Here is a 16,454-nt window from a genome sequence, read left to right as displayed (position 1 = left end):
TGCTGAAATATGGAGAAGTGCAGCTAAAACTGCTGCTGTTAGTGGTGCGATCCAGACCCTAGACTTCCTTGGATGTGAAGCTGTTTTAAAGGTTAGAAATGCTAATTTAGCCTTCCTAGGCCATTAAGAAATAAAGTTTATTTCCTTATTTTGTTTAAAAGAAAGCATTAAAAAAAAAAAAGCTGTAGTTATTTTTCATACATCAAATGTAATACTGTCCATCTCTGCTTTTACCCAACAGTGGTGTTGTATGTGTTCACAGGATAGTTCATTAAGCCAGAATTGTGCTCACAGTTTTAACACCAAAATAACCACTGACAGTGGTCTGAATGTCTTGCAAGAGAGGTAGGCTTAGCCACAAGGAAAGCCTTTGCTGGGTGATGGGAAACAGTAACAATGCCAGGAAAAGCCCTTGCCAACTCATTGCCCTTGCTGTGCTTTTTGCTTTTTCTGGAAACTCTTTGCTATGGGTTTCAGTCTCAAGTGGAAAACTTCAGCAGTGTTCTGACAAAGAGCCTGAGAACAGCAAGTAAATGTTGAGAATCAGTCAGGTCGGTATGCGCCTTGGAACTCTCCCTGCTGGCACTAAACTAAGAATAGGAGGTTTTTGTGGTAAGTAAAATAGAAATAGTCTAAAAATTATTCTTCCAAATAGGAAAATATTAAAATTGGTTGAAAGCAGTATAACAGCTATAATAGCTTCAGGCTTTTAGCCAAAAAAATGTAGGTAGATCTTATTCAGGATCGTTGATTTCAGATACTGGCAAACCCAAGAAAAATACAAAAGCTTTTAAGTCTTGGGAGAAGTGGGTAACAGTAATTCTGAACTGTAAACAGACTCCTAATCCAAATGGATGAAAATATATTACATCACTCCAAAACAGAATAAATTTTTATGTAAGAGGCAGTACTTTTACAGGCTGAATGTACAGCTAAGAGTAAAAACCATAAATTTTAGAAGTGGCTAGTGGTTTGAGTATTCTCAACTTGAAAAAAAAAAAGGATGGTTTCTCTGAAGTATTTCAGTTGGATGCTGCTCAGCACTGCTGAAATCAAGGCAGAAGTTAGTTTTTATTTTTTTTTTTTAAATCTGGTTTAAAGCTCTTGGGGTTTTTTAAAAATCTTTGATTTAATTTTATCTGTTTATTCAGTATTCACTGGAAAGAGTAAAATATTCCATAACTGGTTGTACTGTTGAACTTCACTTGCTGTAAACATTATTTGCTTATCATAACAACTAAATACCAATCCTTTATTTAAAAAAAAAAAAGAAAAAAAAAAATTGCTGCTAACCCCCTTTCCAGACCAACATGGAATACTGAGCTAATTTTTTAAAATAAATAACTAAAGCCTACCTAATCCTAACTTTTTTATAAGACTGCAAAATACTGCTTTGGTGTTCTTTTGTTCTGTAGTTTTCCTTTCTAATATCACTTTACCAAGAAAAACTTTTCTTTTATGCCTGTAGCTGTTTCCAGTATCACTCAGCAGCCAGCTACCCTCCTGCTGCCAAAGAACAGTGTGTAATGTGGAAAATGAGCCATAGTGTGCTCTGGTAACATAACTGGACATACCTTTTCACATGCAAATTGGCTCAAGTGATGTCAGTTATTTCTCTCCAGATAATACCAGTTCTTTCTACATCTCTTTCTCTGGACAACACAGGCATCTCTGCATGTGGGCTTACATCCACCTGATGAGACAATGCCAACTTTGCATGGGGACGTACTAGCTTGGAGACCTAATGTTCCTCCAATTGGACATTTTATCATTCCTGTTCTGGATGGGATAGTGCTGAGCTGGCAGATGACATTAAACTGTGCTGTTTAAACCTATAGCCAGAGTCCTTTCTTCAGCATGTGCTTTCTGTTTTGCAGTTGGAAGCAGGCAAAAAGGAGAGCAACAAGTAAGAGCTGTTGGAAAAGAGAAATGTGTGTATTTCTTTTGGCAAGGAAGGCACTCCACAGTGAGTGAGAAAGGAACATCAGCACTGATGACAGTGGAACTTGATGAAGAGAGAGGAGCACAGGTGAGCTTTCTGCAGATCTAGCTGGCAGTCCTGGTAAGCCTTGCCTGCCCAAGTAGCCACTAACAGTAAAAGCAGGCAACCTTTTTTGCCTCCTCTCTTTCTGTAAAGATCGTCTTGCCAGTACAAATAGCCAGGCCTCAAAATTACTTTTGGCTTTATTCCAACTTCCAGAGACACATAAGCTCCTTTATGGATTGTCATTCCCAAATCCCACTCATCAAGATGATGTTTCTGAGAATGGTTGAAGAACATCTTCCCTCCTCTCCCTGCAGGAATAGGTGAAGCACAGTTAAACAAATTTTTGCCTTCCCTTCCATACATGCTCAGATAACAAGACTGTCTTCCTAGCACTGAGAACAAAAGAAGCACTTTCTGTGAGGCCAAGGCATGAAAATACATTTGAAATTTTCAATTTGTTTACTCTGCAATTACAGAGTAGATTGCCTTGTTTTGCAGAGATGATAGCAACTGCAGATGCAGTTAGTTTGAAGCTCAGAGGACAGGCTAGCTTGCTTTTTCTTTAGGAGAAGTTAGGCTTTGCTGTGGCTCGACTGTTACCAGCACACAAGAAGGAAGGAATAAAGTTGGTTTCTGTACCTTGATAATGTTGTAATTAGTTTAACAGCAGTGTAGATGTGACCATTAAGACAGGAGGTCATAGAGGAGATACACAAATACGCTTGACCCCAAGTGCAGGATGCTGTGCAACATAGCTGATTTAACAACTGACTAGATCAGTTTCATAATCAAAATGCAATGTTTAATGAGCAGAGAACATGCATGTTCTCACATAAACCAGTTTACAGCAAATTGTGAACCTACGTTAAGTTCCTACAGTATCTTATAATAGTTTCAAAGAATATCTGGCAAGATGGCCCAGTGCTGTAAAGACTTCAAATAATGGTTAGTTTAAACTAAATTAAATTAAAGTTCATTTGGTATTCCTTATCTTCTGAAACTCTTGATTGTTAGATTCCAACCAGAGGTTTCTTTTAATACGCAGGTCACATATGAAATCCATTGCATGCTGATATATATGATAATTTAAACAACAGTCAGCAGTTGTAAAGTACAAGGAAAGCCATCTTCATGGGTGGCCATAACTGCATATTTTTTAATAATCCATAGAGACTAGTTTTCCTGAGTTTATATACTTGCTTCTTTTTTTTTTTTTAATGAAGAATGGTGCTTTCAATTTCTAGGTACAAGTGCTTCAAGGGAAAGAACCACCATGCTTCCTGCAGTGCTTCCAAGGAGGGATGATTGTGCATGCTGGAAGAAGGGAAGAGGAAGAAGAAAATGCACAAAGTAAATTACTGTTAGTTAGGAGCTTCTACCCCCAAATCCTTTTTTACCTATTGTGAAGGGCTTTGAATTCAGTCTCAACTACCATACTCTGTAGAAAAGAGAAATGAAACCCATGAAACAGCTTTGCCATGCTTTGTTTCAAGGTAGTTTTTCTTCTTTGAGCTTAGAATGGATTTTGTTACCCTAGAGCAAGCTGACTTTATTGTATTGATATGCATATAAATAGTTCTAGTTGTTTTTTTAATTAAGCAAAGTGCCTGCTTGTTTTAAAATAGGTTCTTTTCTACATACTCTGGGCAAAAGAGTAGTTTTATGAGCAGTTCTCTTGCTCCAAGGAGAACTCTAAGCTTTTGTTACTTATTAATTACTATTTGCAACATATTCCTTGAATGCTGCAGTTGAGGGAGGAGAATTTCAGTGCAGGCGTAGCTTGGGAACGTTCCAGTTCGCATCTGAGTATGACCTCCTGTGTCTAAGGTGCATGGGGGAAGAGGAGATGAATAGAAGGACGACTGTATTTGTTTCCCTTTTTGCCCTGTATGAAACAGAGTAGAAACTTGATTCTTCTGCTCTGTTAAGCTCTTCAGCTCCTAACACTTGTACTCTTGTAGCAAGGTTTCATAAGGCATCTTCTCTGCAACAGAGTTTCTCAAGTGGTGTTAGCCAGCCTCAATGCTTAGCTAGTTTATTCTGTGACAATATAGGCATGCAATATGTGAAATTCATCCTGTATGAGAACAGCTGTTCCGGAGCAGAGATCTTGAATTTTCAATCCCATGTGACTGTATAATACTGCTGCACTGTTCCTGTCTGCTCCAGGTGACTGGAGGCTATATTGCGTGCGAGGAGAAGTTCCCAATGAAGGAAACTTACTTGAAGTAGCATGTCACTGCAGCAGCCTGCGTTCCCGGACATCCATGATTGTCCTCAATATAAACAAAGCTCTTATCTACCTGTGGCATGGCTGCAAAGCACAATCTCACACCAAGGATGTAGGAAGAACAGCAGCCAATAAAATAAAAGAACAGTGAGTGTCTGACCTATATTTTGGAGATGTTTATACAGGCTACGAATTTACTTAACATAGTCTGCCTCAAAGAAAAGTTGAAAAAAATAAAGCTGTCCTCTCAGTACAGCTGCAGCATGTGCATGCTTGGTAAGGAGGAGGAATGATGGGTAGTTGATTTGGTGGAGTAGGGAAAACTCATGTTCTGTAATCACTTTCAGTTAAGGTCAAATGGACTTATTCTTCCTACTGTACTATTTACAATTGCAAAAAGTCTCTTTCCATTTGGAGGGAGATGCTCAATATTTGAATAGCAAACTAAATCCCAGTTGATAGGAGGATTAGAATCAAGCCTTATGAATAAGAAAGAGAAAATGAATTTGGGAAAGCATGTGAGGACAGCAGTAGTTACCAGTGCGGGCAATGAGAATCCCTATTGCAAGCTCATGCAAGCATCTCCCTCCCCTCTGGGTGTGTGATCAGAAACGCTATCAGAACGGTTGCTGAAATTCCATATCTTGTTTATTGATAATTTTTCTCATTATTTTCAAAAAGCCTATGTGGACATGAAGTGTGCAACAAGCCTATGGGATGATTCTGGGTTCCAGTAACATGAGTGGTCAGCAGGTTTGTGTTAGCTATGTTTGGGGTGGGAAAGTTGGGTTCACTCTCTTTCTTTGTGTTTTGTAGATGTCCACTGGAGGCAGGACTGCACAGCAGCAGCAAGGTGACGATTCATGAATGTGATGAAGGGTCAGAGCCCTTGGGATTCTGGGACGCATTAGGAAGGAGAGATCGAAAGGCCTATGATTGCATGTTGCAAGGTAGACCTGCATTCCTGGATTTGGCACTCACATTTTACTTTACTGCTCTATAGTATTGTAACATTTAATGTAAAGCTTATTAAGAACTTATTGGTAGCTGAGATCATCCCTTCAGAGAAATGCTGCCAAAAATCTACCGAGTTAAGTAATACTGTTCTAGAAAGAAAGTGCTGGAAAACGAAGTGTTTCATTTTGTTCTCTTCCCCTTCTGCAGCCTCTCTGTATTCATGCAGCACAGAGCAACAGTTAACGCTGTTAACAACATATTTTCCTTCTCTTCTGAAGGGATGAGGGGGCGGTTGTGCATGCATTCTTGTCCAGTCTGTGCTTTGAAACTGCCAACAAAGGTAGCAGGGGGATTGATTTACCAAGTGGAAAATTTGTCAGCTAAAAAGTAAACTCTGAAAGGAGTTAGCTTCGCCTAAGCTGCAAAACAGCCAGTTATGAAATGGCTGATAGTAAATAGCCAGGATCAGATTAAAACCAATGGCAGCCAGCCTTTTAGCTCAAGTTCTTCACAGCTGTTGCTAGTCCCCCAAGACATCTGGTCATCTTTCTTTATTTTTCAAAAATTACAGAATTTACAGTTGCACTAAAAGTTGATTTTTTTATTTTTATTTTTTACATTCATCTCTGGAATTTTCTATTTTAATCTTCTTCATTTTTGCTCTTTAAAGATCCCGGAAAGTTTAATTTCACCCCCCGCCTGTTCAGCCTCAGTAGTTCATCAGGAGAATTCTCAGCCACCGAATATGTTTACCCTTCAAGAGACCCTGCTGTCATCAATTCCATGCCATTCTTGCAAGAGGATCTTTACACTGCCCCACAGCCAGGTATATGTTTTAAAATACTTAAGTAACAAGAAAACAGATAATTATATCCTGCATTGGGCAGTGATTCAGTAACTGTAATCTTTTCTAACTTGATTTGTCAAAGGAGAATGTGTACGTGTGATGCTTATACAGCATTAAGCAATAACAGTGATTTTTCTGTGATAAAGATGCTGAGAACTAATCAAACATACATGTATCCCAAAAGCCTGATATAACAATACATTGTTTATATCAGAGAATCTGAGTTTAGGGGATTCCGAGAAGTAGTTAGTGACTGATGATGGCTTTGTTATTTTTTGGCTGCATAGCACTGTTCCTTGTTGACAATCACCATGAAGTGTACCTGTGGCAAGGCTGGTGGCCTGTGGAAAACAAAATCGCCGGATCAGCTCGAATCAGGTGGGCTACAGACAGGAAATGCGCCATGGAGACAGTGCTCCAGTACTGCAAAGGTAACGGATTGCTGTGCCTGGCTGTTTTGTGTGTCATACCTTTCCATGCCTCACTGACCTGAGCTGAAAGGTACTTGGTACTCAGGTGCTTCCCCGATGACATTGATAAACATCAGTGTATTTGAAGATACATTCTCCACTCTTAGCAAACCATTTATGTAGTAATAGCATTGTTCCCAAATTGCCAAGATCCTCTGCTGGCTCAATTCGCTTAGTTTCTCTTATTTCTCTTAAGGCTTAATTTCTCTTCTGTGTCCCCAATGTGGGAGAATACTTCAGACATTAGATCCCTAAAAGTGACTTCTGGGAACACAGCCTCTTAAACCTGAATGCTTTCTGTCTAGCTCCTCTTAGATTTCATCAGCTTCTGTGTATCAAAAGACTGAATGAAGATACTGTTTGCTGATGTAACTGGGTTTTGATTTAGCAGGGGAGATGGAAAGACTTTGAAGATTGAGAACAAGTCTCACACAGAAGCAGATGGTCATTGGAAATGCTGGAGCACAGAGCTTAGGCTCTGTGCTCACTTCTACAAGACATAGTTATTGACGCTCAGTGTGCTGTGATTCGAGCTGCAATTGATGATCATGTAAGAGTACACTGACCAGATTATTTTCTGCACTAGTAGGGTTTCCTTGAGACACTGTAATGCTTTCCTCTCGCTTCATCTAAAATTATGTGAGGCTGGGAACAGACCTTGCATCTTCTGATGGAGGATGAATAAAGAATGGTGTGGGGTCGCCATCCAGGAAAGAGGACCTAAGTAATGGCCATGTTCTGTTAGTTCAGAACAATTTCCCACTGGAAATAAGTCAGTAGTGCTTAACTGGTGCAAACTATGCCCTCTTGCAAGGAAAGCCTGGTCACTTAGAGACCTTCAGACCTCATGATGCCACTGATTTCTTCTGTAGTAAATAAACTGTACAACTTGTGACACAGCTGGTGGTGTATGTTATCTTTTCCCTTTTGTATATTTGAAGAGGGAAAGCAATACCCTTGTTGAATTCCACTCATATGAGGATAAACCAGTCTGTCCTTCCCAATCTGCAGGTCGAAGAGGAGTAGGAGTCAGTGTTGTGTTTCTCATCAGTTGTCTTCTGTCATTGAGGGGAGGTGGTAACACCTGGCAGGAGACAGCTGAAAGCCAGTACTGGAGACACTGAGATTTATTGGAGTGCATTATTGCTCTACCTGGGTCATCTTCTGGTGTCCACTGCCAAACAGTAGCATTTCTTTAGGAATGGGGTGCTAAAGACAGGGCAGTAATTGGAAGAGTGTTTGGCAGTGACTGCTGGATTCCTAGAGAAGAGACCAGTTACTTGTTCTCCAGCACCTCCAGCCCCAGATTTGCAAGTCAAAAGGAGTGATAAAGTACATTTCTTTGAAATCATTTCATACCATGTGCATCACAGCAGAAGTGAATGTCAGCATAGAGGAACAGGGCCTTAGGCAATGGAGTGCCCAGAATTGCTCAGCAGGCTAGTGAGAGAGATGGAAGTGAGATCCTGGTCTCAATGTTCCTGACGAAGTGCTGTAATCTTTTGCTAATGAAAATCATGTTTTCTGGCCCCAGCAGAGGTGGAATCAGATACACATGCTGAGGTTTGGGTACGTTTCCAGATTTCTTGAACTTCACCACATTTGATGATGGGAAAAGGGATTAATACCTTCTGCAATGGATTGAATTTGCTGTATCTGAGTTTGATGCACAGTAGATGGCTCTTCAGTGACTCCTGATGGGTCTGAAGTTTAGCATGTGTATTATAAGATGAGTTTTTTTGCTGGGTGCTCACTCCTCTTATCACTGGCCATGACTTTGCAGCAGTTGTGGCTTTATCCTCATTGCCATGGGGTGGCTCTCAAGAGCTTTGGGCTGTGTGGATTGGTTAAAGACCAATTCTACTTGTGCTATTTCTATGCTAAAGCTGATGTGAACTTCTTTAGCAGTTTTTTACTGTTCAAGCTATGCTGTTCTGGTGGTCTTTCACTTTCATGATCTGGGATTCTGTCAATCACTTCAAAATTTCATTGCATCAAGCTGTCAGGGCTGACTAATTCTTATGTGTTCTTACTTACCAAGATGGAGAAATTGAATTTCAGGAGATACCAATGCTGCTGCAATTATTTTGACTACCAGAATATAGCTGAGTGATCAGAAGTATTAAAACACTTTTATCTTGTTTTTCTCTCTCCATTTCTTTCCTCATCTATGTCCCTTTTTTCTCCTTCGCCTTTTTTTTTTATTTTTTCCTGTCTTGCAGTGTTTAACTATGTGATGATATGAAAGAGATTGATTAGCAACTCTAGATACCCCTTGAATATACCAAGCAGTTCTCCTTGCGCATAAATCTTAATTAACTTGTCAAAATGTCTTGAAGGTTTTCCTGTGGTTTTAGCTGCTAAATCAGCAGTCTGGAGAGGTGAGCTGCAGACTGCTAGGAGAGGGAAGAATCTGGTTTGCCCTTCAGTGATCCTTAGTGAGGAGATCTGCTTGTGCTGAGGTCAGAGTTCATGCAATTAAAATGTTTCTCCACTTACATATAAAATCTTCTTACCTCTACTGGAATGTTAGCAAACACCACTCTCCTTTTATCTCTTGGTTGAATAACTGAGAATGGAGCAGTGCAACTAGAGCAGATTCACATATACTTTTTAAATGCAAAGTTTTTAAGTGCTTGTTGAATCATTCATAATAGAATGAGCAAATAAACCACAGTGAAAGTATGTGGAAGAGAAGGCTTAAAATCAAGTATTCCAGTGATAAATCTCCTGTCTAAATTGTATAGTTCAAGCATTCACATTCTAATACTTTCTTAGACTACTCCACAGAGCTTTTACCTCTAGTATTCCATTTCATGTGAACATGTTCTCTCTAATCAGATTGCTCCCAAAATCTAATGTAAAGCCAAACTTGTAATGTTCAGGTTTTGCAAACCTAATGGAACCACCATGTCCAGCCAGGCTCTCTGTTTGCATTCAGCACAAGTTCTCTGGGGTGCTCCTCGGCCACGGGGAGGGTGGCTGTATTCTTTTAGACCCTCCTGCCTGACAGCCCACAAGCATAAAGTGCAGGTAGGGACTGCAGCAAAAAAACAGGGAGTTCTGTAATAGATTTACATACTCTGGAGGAAATAATTAGTGCATTAAAGATGCTCTGAGATTGAATGTAGGGAATAAGAGAATTTTGCAAGAAGCTGTTTTTAGGGAAGCTACAGTCCTCTGAAGTGAGGTGGTGTCATGTTGCTCTGTTAGTTTCATCTGATTTTGGACTTTACAGCATCTTCAGCTTTTCTGTTTGCTATCTGGAAGAAAGATTTGATTAGACAGAGTTGTTTGAATCCAAGTAAGATGAAGGTACAATATTATTTTGAATTATAGCTCCTCCTAGTCCCTGACTGCCTGTCTACCTCTTTCCAATAATAATTGGCATTTATCAGTGCTTTTGAACCCTTGGAGAATAAAATCATTCCACCAATAAGGTCTCTTTCACCAGTACTTGATATAATGACTTCACAGCATCACTCCTAAGCAGGGTTATGTCCATGTCCTGTATCCTGTGCACATATACATATTTTAAAGAAGCGGGACTGTCTTTCAAAGTCATCGATAATTACCATCCAGCTATTGCAATACCTCTGTTAACTTGCAGATCCCATTCCTTTGAATTTTTAATAGCAAAATTTTGTGTTAGACTTCCATATCCCAAGCCAAGGACAGTTTAAACATTCTCACTTAAGCCTCCAGGCTTCAGATTTATTTGCTACTGGCAGGACACTTTCACTGTGCATGCCAGAAGGTTTCATTTATCTAAATTTGGTTAATTTTAGACCATCACACTTTGCTTACTGTATTCTAACACTGTTTTTGTAAGATAAGAAATACATTGAGTTAGGAAGTAACTGCGGGGGATTTTCAGCATACATGGTTTGATCTTTGTGGTCAGATACAGTAAAAAGGCAGATTTAAGAATATTGGAAAAAAAATCTCGTGAAATTTTTTCCTCCTGCCTTAAATTGCTTCAGCTTTTCTGGAAATACTCAATTAAACATGCTAACAAGGTAGCTTTGCATAGTAGATGACATTGTAAAATATGGTACCATTTTCATTCTCTCTTTTTTTCTTATATTTTTACTGATTTTAGGAAAAAATGTAAAGAAGCCACCAAAATCCTATTTAATTCATGCTGGCCTAGAGCCTCTGACCTCCACTAATATGTTCCCAAGCTGGGAACACAGGGAAGACATCGCAGAGATCACAGAAATGGTAAATCTTTTCATTACACAGACTGTTTCCTCCTGCTAGTAATTGTGTCTTGTGTTGTCAGGTAACATTGCTTGTTTGTGCTGTCAAGCACCAAAATCCAGAGGATGAACTTACAAAGTACAGTTCAGGAGCCTGCACAGGAAAAAAATAACATAGCTAAATCCTGACTGGGAGTGTAGATATCAGAAGCATTCCTGGTTGGTTTTTTTTTAATGTAAAATCTCAAATTCTTTTTTGTTAAAAACAGGGGGAAACTGTTATCTGAATCATCTCTTACAAAGAGATGTGCTAGAGTTTAGTAGAGAAAGTGTTTCAGTTGCGTGAAACAGACAGCAACATGCAGTTCTGGTCTGTCCTCCAGGGTTGAAGTGCAGGGGAGCAAAATGCCCTGCAAAGGATCAGCTGGCTCCAGCAGCTCTGCATTGATTTCCCCACCTGGGAAGTGGTGTCGCAGCGGAATTTCATGTGACTGCTTTAAAAGCCTTCACTGAATGGTCATTTCAAGGCAAATGACATTTTCTGCTTTCTAAGTCTTCTGCAGCCATCCTAAGTGGAAAATCCTGCCTTCAGCCATAAACTGACATTTGGAAAGTGCAAGATGTCCTCCTGCTACGTGCAGACCTGGTTTTCAACTGTGAAGTTGTTGTAGGGCAGGGCTGTTTGCCTGGTGCGGACCTGGATGCCTATGGGCCAGGCAGTGCAGGTTGATTCCATGCCGCCCGCAGACTGCAGTGGGAGCAGTTGGTGGTTTCAGCATTGTGATCCTGTTCTACATTTTCTCCCTGCAGGATGCTGATGTGTCTAATCAGATAATCCTTGTAGAGGATGTGCTGGCCAAGCTGTGTAAAACAGTGTATCCACTAGCAGATCTCTTAGCTAGACCTCTGCCTGAGGGAGTTGACCCACTGAAGCTTGAAATTTATCTTTCAGATGAGGACTTTGAGGTAAGGAGGGAATGGGTGCACTGTTACTCTCTGCATGTGTGTCTAACTATGCTCTATGAAGTCATTTGACAGGTTTGCTACTTACATGTGTTTTTACTAATGGTGCATCCTCTCGTTTTAAATGCAGGTTGCGTTAGAGATGACGAGAGAGGAGTACAATGCACTGCCATCTTGGAAGCAGGTTAATCTGAAGAAGGCAAAAGGACTTTTCTAAGTTGTGTTTATTGGAGTGAGCACTAAAGGGATGTCTTTTTTCACTTGCTATGCCCTTTCAAAGAATTGTACCCCACATTTACAAAATAAATAGAAATAATCTGAAGTTATTAGCGACTACCTATCTGGAAGTGTGTAATATCAAAGGCCAAGAGAACTCTCTGGACATGGAATTCAGTTTTGACTCTTAAAAGTAACATGTTTAAGCTCTGCTCTGCTATGCACTCAAACAGTAGTTTCTTAAGCTACTGCAGCAGGTGTCCTCTGGCTATATCCAATACTTGCCATTTTTGTTTTTGAAGAAGTTCTCTTTGTAAAGTGTTATTTTGTTAGTTTGTGGATTACAAAGAATTTATATTTATATAAACACATAGAACAAGTATGTATTTAACAATGCAATATATATTCACTTTCAAGACTTTCATGTCAAAACTACAGAAAAGTAGCTGGATGGCAGTTGCTTGTACTGAATTAGCTGTACCACCAGTATATATCTCTCATGCATTCTGAAAAGTTTCTCTTAGCAATAGGTAATGAATTGTTCTCAGTGCTGCTTCAGGTGCTAAACTGAACAAAGCGTTTGTATTTATAGCATGGATTTCTTGAGAAACTATGCGAATCAACCTTTATACTTTATTATCCAAAAATGTATAGTGCCTTGTTTTTTGTGTACAGTTTATATACAAAAAAAAAAAGATTGGTCTGCATTTTGAAGATGGCTTAGAACAGTCTCCTATGTTACTTTTATAACAGTAGAAATAAAAACATCTCAGTTTCTAATACTTGTTGTAAACATTAAACATGTTTTTGTGATATAAGAACTGAAAGTAAAAGCTTATGAATAAACTCTTAGCAATGCTCTGACTTGCCATTATTTTGTACTATAATCTGTACTAAGTCATTGTAATCTTCCATAACATGGTATTTTAGCAAAATATTTTAACCTTAGATATCTGCAGGTGTTGTACAGAGGAATAAATTTGAGAAGAATGTAGAAAAAAAAATCAATGTATGAGATAAAGTGAGGTTAAATGCTGAACATGGAGCAGTCGCACAACTTCTGTACCCTTTGGGTTGCCCTGTTTTATACATGAAACCAAAATTATTATGCTGATTTTCAAACTTTGAAAAAATCTTTTCAACCTTTGTGCAATTGAGAGTAAAACTTGAACTGAAAATGTGTGGCATCGTGTCTATTCTTTCAGTAAGCACCAAGTACTTTTCACCTGACTTGAGATATTACAGGTGAATTTTCAGCAGTGCTGTATTTCCTTTCATGAATGGTTTTTGTCAAGAACTGGAAAGAAATAACCCAAGAAAAGCATAGCAACAGTATTCAAAGACAGGACCAGCAAAAAGCAAGATGTTTAGATGTCTGATAGTTCCTCAGAGGTCCTCAGCTATGTCTTCTGTATGGGGGACACTCTTAGTTTGAAAATGCAGGGTTTTATATCGACAAGTTTATTTTTCAAGCACTGAGAGGCTTCCAAAGTCACTGCTGTATTCATCTAATTATTTTTGCACCCATATATTCTCCTCTTTCATCCTCTCTGGTCATAAAATCAGGCAGGAATTAAGTTGTTTATTCATGTTCAATCTGTACTGTGGGGGTAGCAGGTTCCTCTGTTTTGATTTTTCTCTCCAACAGAGAGATGATTTGCATAGCATGATTGACCTTGTTTTTCCCTCTGGCAGGGTAGTATCATTTGCTTTTGTTTTTTGAAAACACCATCAGTCCTCCAAATGCTGCTGAAGGGCAACATGAACCCACCTTTAAAGCTTTTAGAATCTCAGCTAAAAGACAAGCTGGCAAGGGGACCTGCAGGCAGCAAAACTAATTCAGTGCTGTCAGCTCTCTTGAGTTATCAGAATTTTTACCCAATTTGATACCTTGTGTCTCATTTCCAGGAACTAGGACAGAGAACCCAACTTCCTACTTAAGTGCTTTCCTCTTAATGTTGCCTAGGAAAGTTTCAGGGTTTTACAGAGAATAAAATATTTTTATTGTCCTTAATATACTTGTTACTTATCAAAATGCCTTTGTCAAATGTGAAGCTGATAACAGAAAGCAGGTCAGTGTAAGGCCTCAGACAGAACAGTGGGTTATGCTTTAATTTTCTGTACCTCTCCACTGCGGGGACGCCATTTATGGTTGGAAATTGTAAAGGGCTATTAAAATTATCTTGAACTGCTTTTACAGCCCTGCATGGGAAATAGATCTGGAACAGGATTTGTCTGGGTATGGGGAGGGAGGTTGGTTGCTTGCTTGCGTTTTATCTAATGTTGTTTGCTTGTTTCAGACTGACCCCCAAGAACACAATGTCTTGGATTTCAAAAGCAAAATATCTGGTACAGGGACTCTGTATGTGGAGAAGGCAGTACCTTGAACATGATATTCTGCATTTTCTGCCAATCTCGCAGCTTTCAGGCCTTGAGCCATGATTCTTATCTCCTGTGGTTTTAAACTGCTCAATCCTGACTGTTCAAAATATTGCTCTTTGATTACACAAACATTCCTGTACACGTAAGGATTTGTTAGCAGTGAAATGGGCTGGAAACACGAATATATTAGTATGCCAGAACAGCAAATAAAACATTATGTCTCAAAAATCTGCAACCTGTATGCTTCATCCAGGAGAGGAGGGGGAAATGGAAGATAGGTAGGAGGAGAAAAAAACCAAAACTCATCTTTCACAGTTTGGGAGAGCTTGTTTCTGTTCATCACTGTCCCAAGAGTCTCCCAAATGGGTATTTAGCTGAGCAGGACTTGTGGACCCATGTGCACAACTGGTAAAAGCTGATTCTGAGCTTGCCTGAAAGCCCGTGGTGCTTTCGTGGGATGGGGCAGCAGCCAGCGCAGAGTCGCCTGCGCAGTGGAGTCTGCACGCTGGAGAGCCCTCTGAGACCAGTCCCTGCTACTAACTCTCAGTCTAAATTTCCCATTTGCCTTTCAGATCAAGTAGCAGATAAAGAGAAATAGCTCAATTTATAATATTCTGCAAGGTGCCTGCTTCTACCATCCACTTGTGGAAACTAAAGCAAGTTTGCAATAATCAGTCATTGCTGCTCAGAAGTAGGAGAGCGCAGCATATACGTTCAAGTATATGAACATGAGGCCTCTGTTCACCTGATGCACTCTGCCAGTATATTGCTGGGAGCTGATGCTGCAAGGAAATCCCTTTTGGGCAGAGGGTGAGGATCACGCTCAGACAGTCAGTACTGGCTCTGGGGGCACATGGTCCCCTTTGCTTCTCACAAGGCAACAGCATGAGGTTGATACACAAGCCCGAGATGCTGCCGTGGGTAGGTGAACACTTTTAACCTTCCTCCTGAGACTGAATGTGTGAATTGATCCTTGATGGGTATGAAGGAGGTTGGGGTGTAGTGCTTGAAATGCCAGGTTGGTTCTCCCTGCTTTGGTCTTCTATATGCTCTGTAAGGTTAATGCTGATTCTATGCTGTTTTCCTGTGATTTGATCAGTGGAGTTAAGCATGTGGAAGAACAGCTTGCTGTGAGTACGTCCTCTTTCTGCTGCTATCCTGGGGAGTTAGTAGCTACAGCTCTCTGGAGAACAGTCTGGAGAGTCCATGCAGTTTCCTGATTCACACTGGCTCTGTAGCTAAGTTTTATTAAAACCTGTGACTGTGGGGTAGTGTTATCACAGTGTTATTTTTCTCTATGTAATCCAACTATCCTGGTCCTATAACAATAATGCAAAAAAAAACCCAGCTAAAATATTTTAATAATATGTTTTCCTTCACATTAAGCCTTAGCATGTGAGATGTGCTGGCCTCTTGCTAGCAGTATTTTTCTGGGCGTCAATTTCTGAACTTGGAGGTGCACCTCTCCACGGACAGAGGCACGGCCCAAACACCCGAGCAGTAAGTACAGCCGAGCCCAGAAAGAAAAGGAAGAGGCAGCAACTCTTCCTGCCAGCGGGCCCGACAGCAATCCCAGGGACTGCACTGGTCAGCTACTGCCCAACCTGTGAGGGAATCCGCTGCTCACACACATGGTACCTGCCCACAGGGTGACAGCTCTCCCCTGCAAAATCAGTATCTCTTGGTTTAGCAAAGGTGCTGGCTGCCAGGAATCCCACTTGCTCTGCGACTCACAGGTGATCTTAAACTCTCTGTTTGGCAGCCCCAGGACCTGCTCTGGGTCAGGAATCTTTTTGAGGGGGATTTTCCAGTTTGTTTTTGTGACACTTGGGGGTAGACAGGAGGAGTATGCAGCCAAGTGGCAGTATTTTGCCTGCCTTGTGGGGAGGACAGCCCTCCTCCATGTTCCTCTGCATTCAGCACAGACTAAGAGCCAGTTGTGCAGGGACTGGTCCTGGAGCTGGAGAGCCACTGAACAAGCAAACCCAACCAGCCTGTAAAGCTGCACACTCTGGAGCTGAAGCAGAGTAAATCTTTGTCTGGCTTCTGCTTCTCCTGAAGTGCAGCGTATTTCAGAGAAATGGTGAAAAAGATGGAGCACCATATGCTGTGTGGACACTGTCATTCCTGCCCCTGCGCTGCTTTGCCTTCGGGTGCTCCCTGCCCTTCATTCCTTGAGGAATCAATGTAATATGCCCAG

At 40.5% G+C, this 16,454-nt stretch overlaps 1 protein-coding gene across 1 annotated transcript in view; it reads left to right on the top strand.

Moving 5' to 3' along the window:
* The window catches only part of SVIL (supervillin), a 68,596-nt gene extending 55,865 nt beyond the window's left edge, over positions 1-12,731 (top strand). The window contains exons 29-37 of the mRNA XM_029084506.1: positions 1,873-2,029; positions 3,232-3,337; positions 4,157-4,364; positions 5,034-5,167; positions 5,845-6,000; positions 6,309-6,452; positions 10,594-10,715; positions 11,504-11,659; positions 11,787-12,731. Coding sequence (XP_028940339.1) covers positions 1,873-2,029; positions 3,232-3,337; positions 4,157-4,364; positions 5,034-5,167; positions 5,845-6,000; positions 6,309-6,452; positions 10,594-10,715; positions 11,504-11,659; positions 11,787-11,873 — 1,270 coding nt within the window. The 3' untranslated portion in view covers positions 11,874-12,731. The remainder of the gene's footprint in view (positions 1-1,872; positions 2,030-3,231; positions 3,338-4,156; positions 4,365-5,033; positions 5,168-5,844; positions 6,001-6,308; positions 6,453-10,593; positions 10,716-11,503; positions 11,660-11,786) is intronic.
* Positions 12,732-16,454: the final 3,723 nt, after the last annotated feature.

The sequence above is a fragment of the Antrostomus carolinensis genome, unplaced genomic scaffold, assembly GCF_000700745.2.
Source record: "Antrostomus carolinensis isolate BGI_N321 unplaced genomic scaffold, ASM70074v2 scaffold28404, whole genome shotgun sequence".
NCBI classification, from domain to species: Eukaryota; Metazoa; Chordata; class Aves; order Caprimulgiformes; family Caprimulgidae; genus Antrostomus; species Antrostomus carolinensis.
Note: the sequence above shows the minus strand (reverse complement) of the source record. Positions and strands in the feature narration are given on the sequence as shown.